Source organism: Mesocricetus auratus, unplaced genomic scaffold (genome assembly GCF_017639785.1).
Source record: "Mesocricetus auratus isolate SY011 unplaced genomic scaffold, BCM_Maur_2.0 Super-Scaffold_2245, whole genome shotgun sequence".
Taxonomy (NCBI): domain Eukaryota; kingdom Metazoa; phylum Chordata; class Mammalia; order Rodentia; family Cricetidae; genus Mesocricetus; species Mesocricetus auratus.
This window is the reverse complement of record NW_024429180.1, coordinates 35171791-35185459: the sequence shown is the minus strand read 5'-3', so window position 1 is coordinate 35185459 and position 13669 is coordinate 35171791. Positions and strand designations below refer to the sequence as shown.

Genomic DNA, 13669 nt, shown 5'->3' with positions numbered 1-13669 from the left:
AGAGAGGGAAAAAAATGTCAAATTTAACAGCTAAACGAAAGTAGGGTTCAGAGATTCTTTAGCATCTATTCATAGACTCCTTATAAGTCATATTTTGAACCTCTATTATAAGAAAAAGGAAGGATTCAAGAATGGGTGAAAAAATTTTAAAAGATTACCATAATCATAGCCCACTATGGAACACAAACAGAAGAGACATGTTAATCATGACAACAATTTCAGGGAAGTCAAGGACATTATTTTCCTTATACAATAGTTGCTCATTTTCTTTTCACTCAATTTAGTCCAGGCTTTAGCATACATTTGTGAATGCTCATTACTCCAGACACATTTGCTGTTTCCTGCATAAATGGCCTTTGAAAACAATTTGAAATCTTCACTACTTGAGTTTTCTAGGCTGCTCATGCTTAAGAGTCTGCCTGATAATGACTATGACAAAAGGTTGTCCTGCCCTGACTATAAAATTAGAAAAGAAAGTCCTTTGCTGTCTCCCCCAGGGCATCCTTACTTCGGCAGGAGCCCTGCTCGCGTGATTCTTCTTCTTTTGCTTGACTACATAGTAAATAAGGGAAGGATATTTGAATAAAATGTGAAAAGCACCCAAATTGGTTTAAGTTCCTGGCCTTAAAAAAAAAAACTTAAAATATCTAACTTTTGACAGTTACAAGTAATATTTAATTCTGCTTGAAAGCCCAAGCATAAAGGTGTCAAAAACAATTAGTATTTTAATAGCTCCCTTTCTTAGGTTATTAGGCAGACACAAGCTCCTCAGCAAGAGAACAAAAACTCTTCTCAAGCAAATAAGCCAATAACACTTAGAGAAATCATACCATTTCACTACATTGTTCCTTATGCTCTTTCTATATTAAAGAGGACACATTTAAAAGAAATAGAAATGGATTTTGTCAACATTTGCCACTGTGATGAAGTTCTCTTGACAGGGACTGTTTTCCTATTGGGTTTCTTGCTTTTAAAGAAGCCAGGAGGTAGTTAGCACTCAAGTAGACACCCCTGAAAACCTTTGTGACTTCCTAATTCTACCTCAGGCCGTGGCCGTGTTCTTGTTATTGAGGGACAATAATGGTAGAGAAATAAGGGGACCCAGGACTGTGTGAACTGGGGCTAAGGGTGGCTGTAGACAGAAGTTTTTGATTTACAGACACAAAACCTGACTTGTATGTCTCCCTTACAGCTTTTTTTTTTTTGCAGAGTACTATGCTAATTCAAAGATATTTAACTGGCTCCACATTTAATTCTGACTTCAAGTCTTGAAGAGTGGCGGAGCAGCTGTGCCTAGAGGCAATACAATCTTATTTCTATAAAAATCTCTCAAAGCTCCATATATAAGTGAGAGTATAAAAATAGATAATCAAATCCAAATTAAGGCTATTAAGAACTGATTTACTGTAAAGATAATATAGCAAAATTTTGTTTAGGTTATGGATGTTCACTAAAAATGTGTAATACTTGTTTGCCTAAAATTTTGATTATGTTTTATCTTATTTTGTCACAGTTAAATAGTTTTATCATTAGGGTTTTTAATTGCATATAGTTTGTAAAAATCTTTCCTGATTACTCTATATTCATTTAACTTGGGGAAAATATCCTACTGTACTCCTTAATGAATAGAGAAAGCATTTAAGGAGGAGGCAATCAGACTGCAGGCAGATGCACCATGAGGGCGTGACTCAACAATTCTTATTTGTATCCTCTGTCACAAAAGGTTGACTGTGCCCATGAAAGAAAAATACCCAAGGATAACAGGAGTTACAACACTTAGAAAAGCAATAACAATCCAGGAGTGTATCCTAGGCTATACAGAAAACAAATGGTCAAATAAAAAAAGGAGCTCATCAAGCCCTTATAACTCTAAACCTTCATGTTGTCTGTGATCAAGTTCTCCGGCTACTATGAGATCCTTATCCTAGTATGTTTTTGTTTGTACCATTCTTTATTACTTGTCCTCCACTGAGTCTACTTCTCAAATGTTTTTTCTTTTGTTCTAAAGATCCATCATTAGACAACTCATTTGCTTATATAAGACTAGCACTTCTCTGGGAGATACTCTTGACAGAGACCGTTTTTTCTTCATATCTTAGAATACCTAGTGGTACTTTCCCCATTCCCTACAGAGGTTCACATGGTCACTGAAAGTACCTTCTGAATGTTTCCCTTTTCCCTTCAGTTCTATGCTTAATTACTCAAATATCAAATTGGTCTAAATTCCTTGCCCTGCCAACAAATTCTCAATGTTATTCTTCTCCATGTGATTCTTGACTTTCATCAACCTCTATTTGAGACTTTAAGATTTCCATAAATTGCTTTAAAATTTTTGATATATTTAACTAAAAGAGTAACTTACATTTTCTTTAGGTTTGGACTTAATGGATTGTTCCTATCAGCAGATATACTCTTTCCTTCATTTTAATGTTATATATTCATGGATACGTTAGGGAAAGGGAAAGGGTTCAGACTGGCCTCTAAGCTTCTCAGGGGAAATCCAATCAAGACTATATCCTACCTTCCCCTTCTGACCCAACAGCCTTTTAAGTATTGACCAGTGGGGATCAAATATCTCCTTTCAATGACAAATGACATTTCAGAGAGGAGATGACAAGAGGTTAAGTGTACTCACAGTGAGGGCATCAGCACTTGGCATATTAAGATCCACTCATGTAGCCATTCAGAGACTTGACTATGCTCCTAAATATGTAGTAGTTGTTTCATTCAAGCCTAAACAAAACCAGGTCTCAAGCCTTCTTTTGGTGTGCAGACAAAACCCTGTATACATAATAAATAAATCTTAAAAAAAATAAAAGGAAAAGCAACTTGTGCAAGTCATGGAAGACAACACAGTGCTCATTCATGGCTGCTACTTCAGTGCCTGTCTCCAGGTTCCTTCCCTGGATCCCTGCCCTTACTTTTCTTCTTTAACTGGAAGATGAATAGACCCTCTCCCAAGAGGGGCTCGGTCCTGCACCAACTTGGTATGTCAGGCCTTACCACCTCTGAGGAGTGGATTTGGGTGGGGGGGTGGGTGGGAGAAGGGGCAGGAGGAGGAACTGGGGTTGGTATGCAAAATGAAAAAAAAACATAAATCATAAAAAAACCCTCCCCCAAACCTAAGTTGCCTTTGGTCACAGTTTTTATCATAGCGACAGAAAAGGAAATATACAGATTGGCACCAGAAAGTAGGCAATTACTATGACAAACTTGACTGTGTTGTTTTGGGGAGGATTGTGTAAGTAGCCAGCAGTCTGGGCTGGAAGGTTGTTTGAGTATTCAGCACTCAGTGGGCTGTTCTGTGGGAGTTTGGAAGATAAGAATACTGACAGAAACTTAAATGGAGGCCTGGATTTTGAAGTATCAGAGCCTCCTAAAAACTATAGGAGCCATTCATGTGATATTTTGAATTATGAATTTATGACTTCTGATCAGCCTGGGTTGAAAAAATGATTTACCAGAGAGGAGTCCATTGATGGGAAACTTGCTTTACTCTGGCAGTTGATGTTGGTTTGTTGGTTCCTTAATGAATGCTTTAAATGTTCAATTTTTTTAAAAGACCGTGCGACTTGCAAAACCTTTTATATTTTAACATTAATAAGAGTCCCTGGAGATAAATTAGAAAGACAATGTTATGGGCTAATAGTGATACATTTGAGTGACAAGTTGACAAGGGGTCAATTGCATTGGTTAGCTTTTTGTCAGCTTGGCATAAATTACCTTGGACAAGAGAACCTTAAACCAGGGAATGGTTCCATTAGACTGGCCTGTGTACATATTTGTAGGGACATTTTCCTTCCTAAGTATTGAGGGTCCAGGGCTCTGTGGGTGGTTTCACAGCTGGGTAGGTGGTCCTGAATTACACAGAAAGCAGGATGAGCAAGCTATGGAGAGCAAGGCAATGAGCAGCTGTCCTCCATGCTCTCTACTTCTGTTCCTGACTCCAGGATCTTGCCTTTACTTCCTGTCCCAACCTTCCATTGTGTTGGACTGTAATCTATAAGAAGAAATAAACCCTTTCCTTCCCAAGTTGCTTTTGGCTATGGGTGTTTATTATAGCAATAAAAAACAACCCAAGACAGTGCGCAATTACAGGTGTGTCCCTGCACCCCTATACCAATGTTTAAATACCTGCCATCTGTTGCATAAGACTCCTCTGTTGTAGAGTTTTCTTTGCCCCACCAGGTCCCATTGCCCTTCTCAACCCCAAATAAACATACAGAGACACTATATTAATTATTAAACTGTTGGCCAATGTCTAGGGCTTCTTATTGGCTAGCTCTCTCTTAATTATTGACCCATAACTAATAATCTATGTATTTCTACATAGTCTTATCTTACTGGAGAATGTCTGGTGTGGTGTCCTATCCTCCTGGACCCTCCATGGCGTCCCCTCCTGCCTATCTTTCCCAGAATTTTCTTTGTCCCCTAGTCCCGCATATCTTCCTGCCTGGCCAATCAGTGCTTTATTCATCAACCAATAAGAGAAACATATATACAGAAGGACATCTCCCATCACCCCTCATCCCTGCAACCACTACCTCAGTGTCTAGCATATACTAAGCAAGCACTCTGTCATTGACTGAGCTAGAGCCATGGCCCTAGTGTATCTATTCAAAGAGCGTAGGGAACACTTATTATAGGTTATTGAATAAAGACTGGATTGTCAAGTATAAATAATTCAATTTCAGTGTAGAATTTCAAAGCCAAAGTAAAAGAAAAGAGAACAGCAAAAGATGTCAAGCAAATATTTTTGGTACAGATCTGCATAGAATAAGGGATAAACAGCTGCTTCCCATGGCCACTAGGGGCAGAATACTTTATATCAGGGTGTGAAATGTATATCGAGGTAGTTTAGTGCAAAAAGTCAAAGGACGTTTATTTTTTAAATTCTGAAATAAGAGATGCTCTATGCATATAAAGATAAACTACAAGGTCTGAAACTATAGCTATGGTTTTAAAATAACATTAACAATATATGGTCAATAAAAGACATGATGCCAAAAGTTTAAAATATTAAACTATTAAGGTTAAATTTGTGGTTTGATACATATGTGTGTGTAGTAGTCAGGGTTTTCTAGAGTAACAGAACTTATAGAATGACTCTATATATAGAAGGGATTTTTTAGAATGACTTATAGGCTAGTCTAACTACTCTAAGCTAGTCTAACAATAGCTGGCTGTGAATGGAAGTTTCAAGAATCTAGTACTTGTTCAGTCCAGTCTAGATGTCTTAGCTGGTTTTCAGTATATGTTGGAATCCTGAAGAAGTAGGCTCTAATGCCAGTGAAGGAATGACCTTTCTAGCAAGGTGAGGGCAAGAAGGCAAAGAGAAAAACCTTCCTTTTTCCATGTTCTTATATAGTCTTCCAGGAGAAAGTGTTGCCTAGATTATATCCAGAACCAAAATTTCTAGGTCAGCAGAACTTAAGGTCATAAGAACAGGAAGTAAAAATTTTCCTACTGGGACATTAGGGGTGATGGTGAGTGGACTATATGCTCTTTTACACCCCTTGATTCCTGGACATGTGGATCCTGGCTATGCGGAAAACTGTACCTTATGTAGGACTCTCGCTGAAAGCACATGCCACCTTATGGAGAACGCTGCCCGCCCTCTAGTCTACTAACTAGACTTGGTGCTGAAAATGTGTCTTCAAAAGGCCATTCCATCTTCCTATCTGGCCAGCTACTTCAGGGTGGTGGGGTATCTAGTAAGACCCAAGGACTGCATGATCACGGGTCCACTGTCACACTTCCCTGGCTATGAATTGTGTCCCTTGGTCAGAATCAATACCGTGTGGAATACCATGTTTATAGATAAGTCATTCTGTAAGTACATGGCGAGTGGCTTTGGCAGAAGCATTATGTGCAGGACAAGAAGCCATAAATAAGTATCTACTCTAGTAAGGACAGAGTGTTCTCCTTTCCAAGGAGGAAGTGGTCCTGTGTACTCAATCTGCCTGGGGATTCAGAAAGCAAAGTCAGCCACAAGCCATAGAAGCTGGGCACACACCTTCAATCTCAGCAGCCAGAAGCAAGGAGGTGATGGTACACACCTTTAATTTTAGGACTCAGGACTAAGAGCTAGAGCAATCTCTGAGTTCAAGGCCATGAGGGATATAGGAGATTGAATCAGTCTAAAAGAGTAACAGATCATACATCTTTAATCCCAACACTAGAGGGGTATAAAAGATAGAAGCAGGGTCTTCAGTAGTCAGTAGGAGGAATTCATTCTTCAGCCACACTGAGGACAGGTTACAGTCTAAGGCTTGGTGAGAGCTCATGGAGACAGGATCAGCTCTTTCAGTCTGAGGGAGAGGTAAGAAGATAGTGGCCAGCTGCTTTGCTTTTCTGATATTCAGCCTGAAGCTTGAACCCCAATATCTGTCTCTGGGTCTTTTATTTTATTTTTTTGTAGGATCCAGTGTTTGTTGGTCTCTCCTGTTGACTCAGCAATAGCTGTAGCCAGGTCAGCTGTGGTGAATGGAAGTCCAGGTTGTTGAGCCCATGCATACTCTCTGCCACCATGGCCACTTTTTTCATGGGTCCATTGGGCAATGACAGGATGGGCTGGGGAAAGAAGCTGACTGTCCACAACTGGGCCATCCTATCTCCTTGATTAATGAACTCCTCCTCAGTTGGGCACCTTTAGTTGAGCATTGATATGGGACACAAGAATCTTCACCAATTTAGAGGAATCTATCCTACTTCTTTCCCAGATGTCTTTCTCACCAATTTTTGAATCAGCAAGTCCATTCCTTCCCTAGCATTACAGCCTACTTCTTCAGGATTCCAGTAGATACTGAAAACCAGCTGAGACATCTAGACTTGTGGACTGAGCAATCACTAGATCCTTGCATCTTCCATTCCCAGCCAGCTGTTGTTGGATTAGCTGAACTGCATCCTGCAGGTCATCCTAACAAACCATATATATATGGTTTGGTACTACAGCTATGGTCTTAAAAAAGATATTAACAGTAAATGGCAAATAAAAGATATGAAGATAAAAGTTTAAAACAGCAGATAATAAGATTAGATTTGTGTCTTGGTACATATGTGGGTATATATGTATTTGTGGCTTGATATATATGTATGCATATATAAATACATACACATATGTATGTATATATAATTTAAATGTTTATATATAACCCACATCTTGTATGATATTTCTAAATAGCATCTGTTTGTTAAAAATAATGTGGGTGTTTCCACAGTGGTTTTAATAAAAGAAACAAAAGTAGCCATCATTCCTAAAGAATGCTTTTGTAAAGCCAAAGACTAACAAAACAGTGCTATCTAGTGGTTACATCTGTGAACAAGAGGCAAAGTACACCAGAGGCTGCAGAACCTCCTAGACACTGGATCTAAGTAGCTTGACATTCTGCCGTAAGAGAAAACAGTTGCACAAGTGACAGCAGGTCCTACATATAAAGGGATCAAACACTGATCATATAGTTCTTTCCAAGGTGGTATGGAAATACTATGAACTTGGACTCTGATGCCATGAGAAAAGATTCAGTTTTGGCAGAATGTATGTAAGGAGGCTACTAGACTTGTTTCCTTTTTGGTTACCTCCAGCTATGACATGGAAACAAGGATGTTGAGAAGTGTAAACAGAATATATACAAAGCATTCTGGCTACAGAAAGTAACTCAGTTAATGCTTATTCTATATCGTTTATTATAATGTGAATAGGCCACAAAACTTAAGACAATTACAAAAACCTTATAAATAAAAAATAAGTTATCAACAAATATACTTACATAAAATAAATAGCTGGCATTAGTATAAAGTATACAGAAACAAATTAAAACATTAAATAGATTCAATGTTGTACTGCAATCACAGTTCAGTTGTAGCATTAATATTTTTAATGAAAACAAAGTACCTTTCGGAAAGTATACAATTAACTCTAAAATATCATATTATTCTACAAATTTTGCTGATCCTTTAGAAGTGAAGACATTTTTCTTAAGTATACATGGACTTTTCAATATCTAGCCTAAAAAGTTTTATGCTTATGAATAAGATAAGTTTGGTTATTTAGATTTATTCCACTTGGATAGAAATGTTAAGGGAAAACAAAGAATGTCAATATAAAACCGCTAAAGACAATTTAATGATTATATTAATATTAGAAAAAAGAATTTTTGATGGTTGTGGTGTTTTTGCTTTGGATGCTGTGTAATCTCCTAGCTTAATTATCACAATAGTCCAAGCATTAAGATAGTACATATTAGCATTGTAAGAATGCAATGTTCAGCAGCTTTTCTATAATGAACAGAAATACCACAGTTTATAAGCAATCACAGCCAAGCCATTACACCCCAGACATTTATTAACATTACAGTCACAGAAGGACTGAGTCCCCCAAGGCTGGTATACAAAGTTACCTTACAAAGCTTTTGCCTTCATAGCATCTGCAATATGTATTTTAAATTATTCTTCAGATGCTGTCATAGTAACCACCAGAGTAAAATAATCAGTGTGCTTAGTAATGTTTTCTTTTTTCTTTTTCATAACTTGTAATGGGGGCTGCGTGGTAACTACGAAAGCAACAGTAGCCAAAGTAGGTATGTTATTATTTTTTCTAATGTCTTTATTAGTTTCATATTGATATTTACTGTTTCCTCTTCATGTGTCTACGCAAATAGAAATAAATCCAGATGACCAGAATAATGTGCATAAACACAAAACGTTTACTAGTTAAAAATGCGTAAGTGCTTATATGTAATTAAAAACAGAAGTGTGGTAGGAATTGGAGAATTCAATTATGGCCACAGAGCTGTCAGTAGCTCTGTCCTCCTGGTTTTCAGCCTCTGTGAATTTCCATTTACTTCTCTTCTAAAGAAAATCATCTTTAATGTTCAGGTTATCACTATTCCCTTAACTTTTACTATAATTCTGTCTATAAAGCTATGATGGTATAAGATTATAAGCTAAGATTTGGAATTACTTAATACTCCTAATGAACATCACTTATTCCCCCTTTTTTTTCTGCCATGGTTAGAACAAGAAAAAGCAAATCAAAAGCCAAAGCATACTTTAAAAAGTTGAAAGATCTATTTAAAAGACTGTTAACAGATTTCATCATTTTGGTCATTTCTTAAGCGTTTACTAAACATACTATGATTACATAGATACTACGTAATCATTGAGTTCCTGTGTTCTCTTATTTTATTTCACTAGCTGTTTTAGATTACCTAGAAGCATGACATACACACCCTCAGTCACATCTCAATACTCATAGAAATTAACTCCCAAAACCTTCAAATAAAATCCATCAGGTAGTTTTCCTCAAATCCATCAAATTTTGATGACAAGCTCACTGAGAGTCAATGGGACTCTGCAAAGATGAACCTGTTTTTGACTATAGAAGGTAAGCAGGATCCAATAACAGAGAAACTGACTGAAAAGAAACCGGAGAGTGAGAGCGAATCCATGAGATGGACTCCTGAATGGAGGACAGGACAATGCAGGTGGGTAGACGACACTTAAATGGGATCTTTTTAACAGATCCAAGTCTTTGGTAAACATCAGAGATGAAGATAGCTCACTTTAATTTAGCAACTGTGGCATCATTCCATTGGAACAGCAAAGTCAGCTCATTGGTATTTATCCAAAATGAGAGCGGAAGTATTTGTAACTGCACTGACAAATACGGGAGGGAAAAATGGAAACAGGTTTCAATATTTCCCATGAGCCTTGATGTACAGTGAAGCCACTACTTAAAAGTAAATACCATGAAATCACACTGCTTTGAAATGGTGCACGGAATGACACTGATCAGAAACGTGCAAATGTAACTTCAAACAACACCGCTATCAAAACATTTACTGACAACCTAATTAGAAAAATGGAAGAATCAACTCAAGGCAATAATGCAGAATGGAAAAGCGGAGCCCCCAATCTTAGAGCAAAGAGACACATCTCCACATTTTTACTGTTGTACTTATACCGTAAGAACTTCAATAGCAGCACAGTAAAAATCACAGACCAACAGGATAGAAGCAGGTAAGAATAACATGCAATTTATGTATAAAGTTTATTACCATGGTTACAAACTTTGAGAACACGCCTCTGAGACATTGGACTGAGACTCTGCCGAATATCTGTTGAGAGAGAGAGAGAAATTTAATATAGAGGTATGTTCAACTTGAGAAGTAAAAGAGTATTACATGACTTTTCCAAGCTTAGGTATTCTTAGAGACGATGCAATGTTTCAGTGCCCTGAAATACTTGGAGCAGCAATGCTGTGACTTTTACTTCCAGCTTAACTGTGCTACAGCAAACTCCATTGGGACAATGTACATATGGTTCTGTAGATGAGACCTGTCACACTAATCAGGATTTCCTAGGTTCAGTGCATTGATTTGTTAATGTGTTACTGACACCAGCCAACTGGAATGCTTCTCTATGTGACATCTGTCTCTGGAAGAGATTAAGCAAACTTAGGAAACTTAGGGACAACTATGGCCCATGGCAGTGTATTGGTGACATGTGACTTTAAGAGAATAGGGGGAGAAACTGTTCCCCCGTGACTTTTCCCTAGAAAGAAACAAGAAGAAAATTCACCTTTCCGCTTTGGTGTCCTTTTTCTTCTGTCGCGGAAGGCAGCCCCTGACTGCAAGGCCTCCAGCAGACTATCCATCACTCCTGTCTCATCACCCTCTGTGAAAAGAGATACAGGGAATACCATCAGCCCTCAGGGTTACCAAAGCAATGTCAAAACACCCATGCAAACTGGTGAAGGAAATGGTAGAGAGGAAAAGGACAGAATCCCAGGACTAAGCCTGGCATTTCAAAATAAGAAAGGCTCCAACTCTGTCATAAATCAACCATCTTTTAATAAAATCCATCTCACAGTGCTTGTGCTGCTGTCCACTAAAAAGGACAGGGCTTCACTGATGTGGTGGGGAGCACTGCTTTCATGGACCGGTGGCACAGTGACTTTACATGGAATGTGGTTCCGGTCAGGTTGGTGTCCTGGGTTTTATAAATCATATTTCCTCTCCTGAAAATGAGTTATTGTTTAAGCATCGGACTTGTTTCTAAAAGTGACCAGGTGTGGTGCAGGGCCCCTAGTGTGGTACAGAAGCTGTGTCTGCCAAAACATACTGTAGGAAATGAGATTTCCACATGTGCCTCCGTAAATGTGCTTCTGCTGTATTGCGCGTGCGTGGGGGGGGGAAATAATTATTTTTCCCATCTCCTTCAGATGAACCAGTTTTCCTGAGGCATGGTTTCCTCTCCAATGATATGTAAACTAATATCTGAGGAGATCAGGATGTGATATCTTAATTAGGGGCAGAGATAGAACTCAGATTCTGTTCTTTTGACCAGGGGAAATTAACTTTGCCTTCAAAGTGTATGTGTCAGGACAATTGTCCTCTGACTTGAGGTGACACATAATCATGACTACAGACTTTTGTATTTATGAACGTTATCTTTTACAGTTAAGATGGAAAACCCAGAGAGGCTCTCATAAATCTCAAGGACCATGTTCCTCATACTATTAAAGCTTATATTCTATATATAATTAACAAATGATTTAGCTTTAATGCCAATTCTGTCTAGAAAGGCATATTATCTCAACATATTCGTACGTATTTACAGGTAACGATGTTGGATATTACTGAAACAGGAAAGAGAAGTTTAAAGATGCTACTGGTTTATCTCTGCTTCAAGGAACACCAAGGACTCATTTGTCAATGCAAAAGAGGTATTTGCCAGCTTTCTCTATTGAACTGGGTGCCGGGTATTAGAACACATCTAAAACAAAGGAAAGTATTTTCTGAAGAACTTTTTTTACACTGTGTTTCCCCGGTCTCCCCCCACTCCACTTTATCACGTGAATGTGGTAGAGTACAAACCCATGGTGGAGTACAAACCCACACTCGTTTACAGTTTATAAACAGACACATCCATGTAAATATGTATCAGCTGCTTTTCCATCTGCTTCTACTGCACATTTTTAGAAGAGACTAAAACTCGGAGGTGTTATCAGAAACGGTGGGTGAGAAGCAGAGTATTTGGAGGCTGTCAATTTACACATGAATTTAATTCTAAAGTACTTCAATGTCTACTTTAAAGTACATTAAATATTTCAGACAATTTAATGACTACCTACCTAATCTTTAAAAATTTACTCACATTTAACTATATTTCCCTAAACATAAATTCATGTAATATTAAACACCGAAGGTAGTAAAAATAAACATTTAAATAAATAAGAAGACATTCTTTTGTATTACATTTGCTTGCAAAAGAAGATCAGATAAAAGAAAAATAAATGATTTGGTTTAGGGGAAAGGAAAATGAGGAGACAATTAAATATAAAACAGTGTTTGTTTTGCTCCTGGACTGTGAACAGTTATAACTGAATACAGCTAACTTTAAGTTAGTGGTGGGGGCTGAGTGCATTGTGGCTAGTTAGGCTGAGGCTGCTGGTCTCCGGAGACAGACACTGACATGTTTAGGCTTATGAGGTGACTGAATCCCCTGTTTCATGACTTTAACATGCAGCTCTCTAGAAAGTGACACACCCCACTTTCTTTCCCAGGCTAGTTCCTACCACTTCTTCAAGACAGAAACTGAGACCATGTCCTATCTATCTATTCCATGTTTGTTGGTTAAGTGCATATGACACATGTCACAACACATCTTTTTGAAAGTTGCTCTGTTTCCTAGACTTAATTTTTATGAGACAAGTAGCTCAAGGAAGACAGGGATAGCCGCTTCCTTTTGTATTCTTATTGGTTTTTCCAGACAGGGTTTCTCTGTGTAGCCTTGCCTGTCCTGGAAGTCACTCTGTAGACCTGGCTGTACATGAACTCACAGAGATCCATCTGCCTCTGCCTTCCAAGTGGTGGAATTAAAGGTGTATGCCAGCATTGCCCGGCTTTATCTTTTTTTTTCTTTGATAGCTAGCAAAATTCAGTTATTTCATAGAAATTAGTTGTCTATTCCATTGTATTTGCTTATGCCTTGGTTAAGGACATAATTGTGTTTCATAAGCTTGCTAAAAACCTCTGACTTGAAGTGTAAATAGACTCTTGTGTAAGTCAACTCTATTTCTGTTAAATAAAGTTAACATAGAAGATGGGAGGATGTAAGGAGGGTGTTTACCTGGTACATGGTAATCTGTACTTAAAATACTTGGTTTCCAAGGAATAACAAGAAGTCTCTTCAGTTCTCAGAAGCACAAGACTGAGATTAATGTGAAAGGGATGAACACTATTAGAGGAAGAATGTGCTGGCCAGAAGGAACAGTAGATACAGAGACAAATGTATGAAGTCAAAAGATGTCTAATCTTTCTACTATAAGCCTAGGAAATAAAGCCAATTTATATTAAAAAACACAGCCTCCTTTCTCCTTTGAGAACTCTTAAACAACTACCTGAAATAGTGCCTCAGGAGAACTGAATAACATATTGCTTCCCATAGTTTGTAAATGGAATTTTGAAAATTGCAGTGTTGCGGGGAATGGAGAAAGGCAAGATTGGGAGGAGATATTCCAACGTAGAATCAACAGGTGAGGATGGGAAGAAGGGAGAGCTGCTGAGGGACATTCCTGAGACCTTTGGTGCCCATGGACGGAAGAAGAGTGAAAATGGTTAGGGAAGGGAATGGGCCTCCCTTGTGGGAAAGGTCATCAGTGATT

The 13669-nt window shown here is 38.2% G+C and overlaps 1 protein-coding gene across 3 annotated transcripts in view; it reads right to left on the bottom strand.

Annotated features, from left to right (window-relative positions):
* The window catches only part of Diaph3 (diaphanous related formin 3), a 433102-nt gene that overhangs the window by 100928 nt on the left and 318505 nt on the right, over positions 1–13669 (bottom strand). For all 3 annotated transcript variants that reach the window (XM_040754912.1, XM_040754964.1, XM_040755016.1), the window contains 2 exons: positions 10582–10677; positions 10059–10118 (listed from right to left, as the gene is read on the bottom strand). In XM_040754912.1, coding sequence (XP_040610846.1) covers positions 10059–10118; positions 10582–10677 — 156 coding nt within the window. The remainder of the gene's footprint in view (positions 1–10058; positions 10119–10581; positions 10678–13669) is intronic.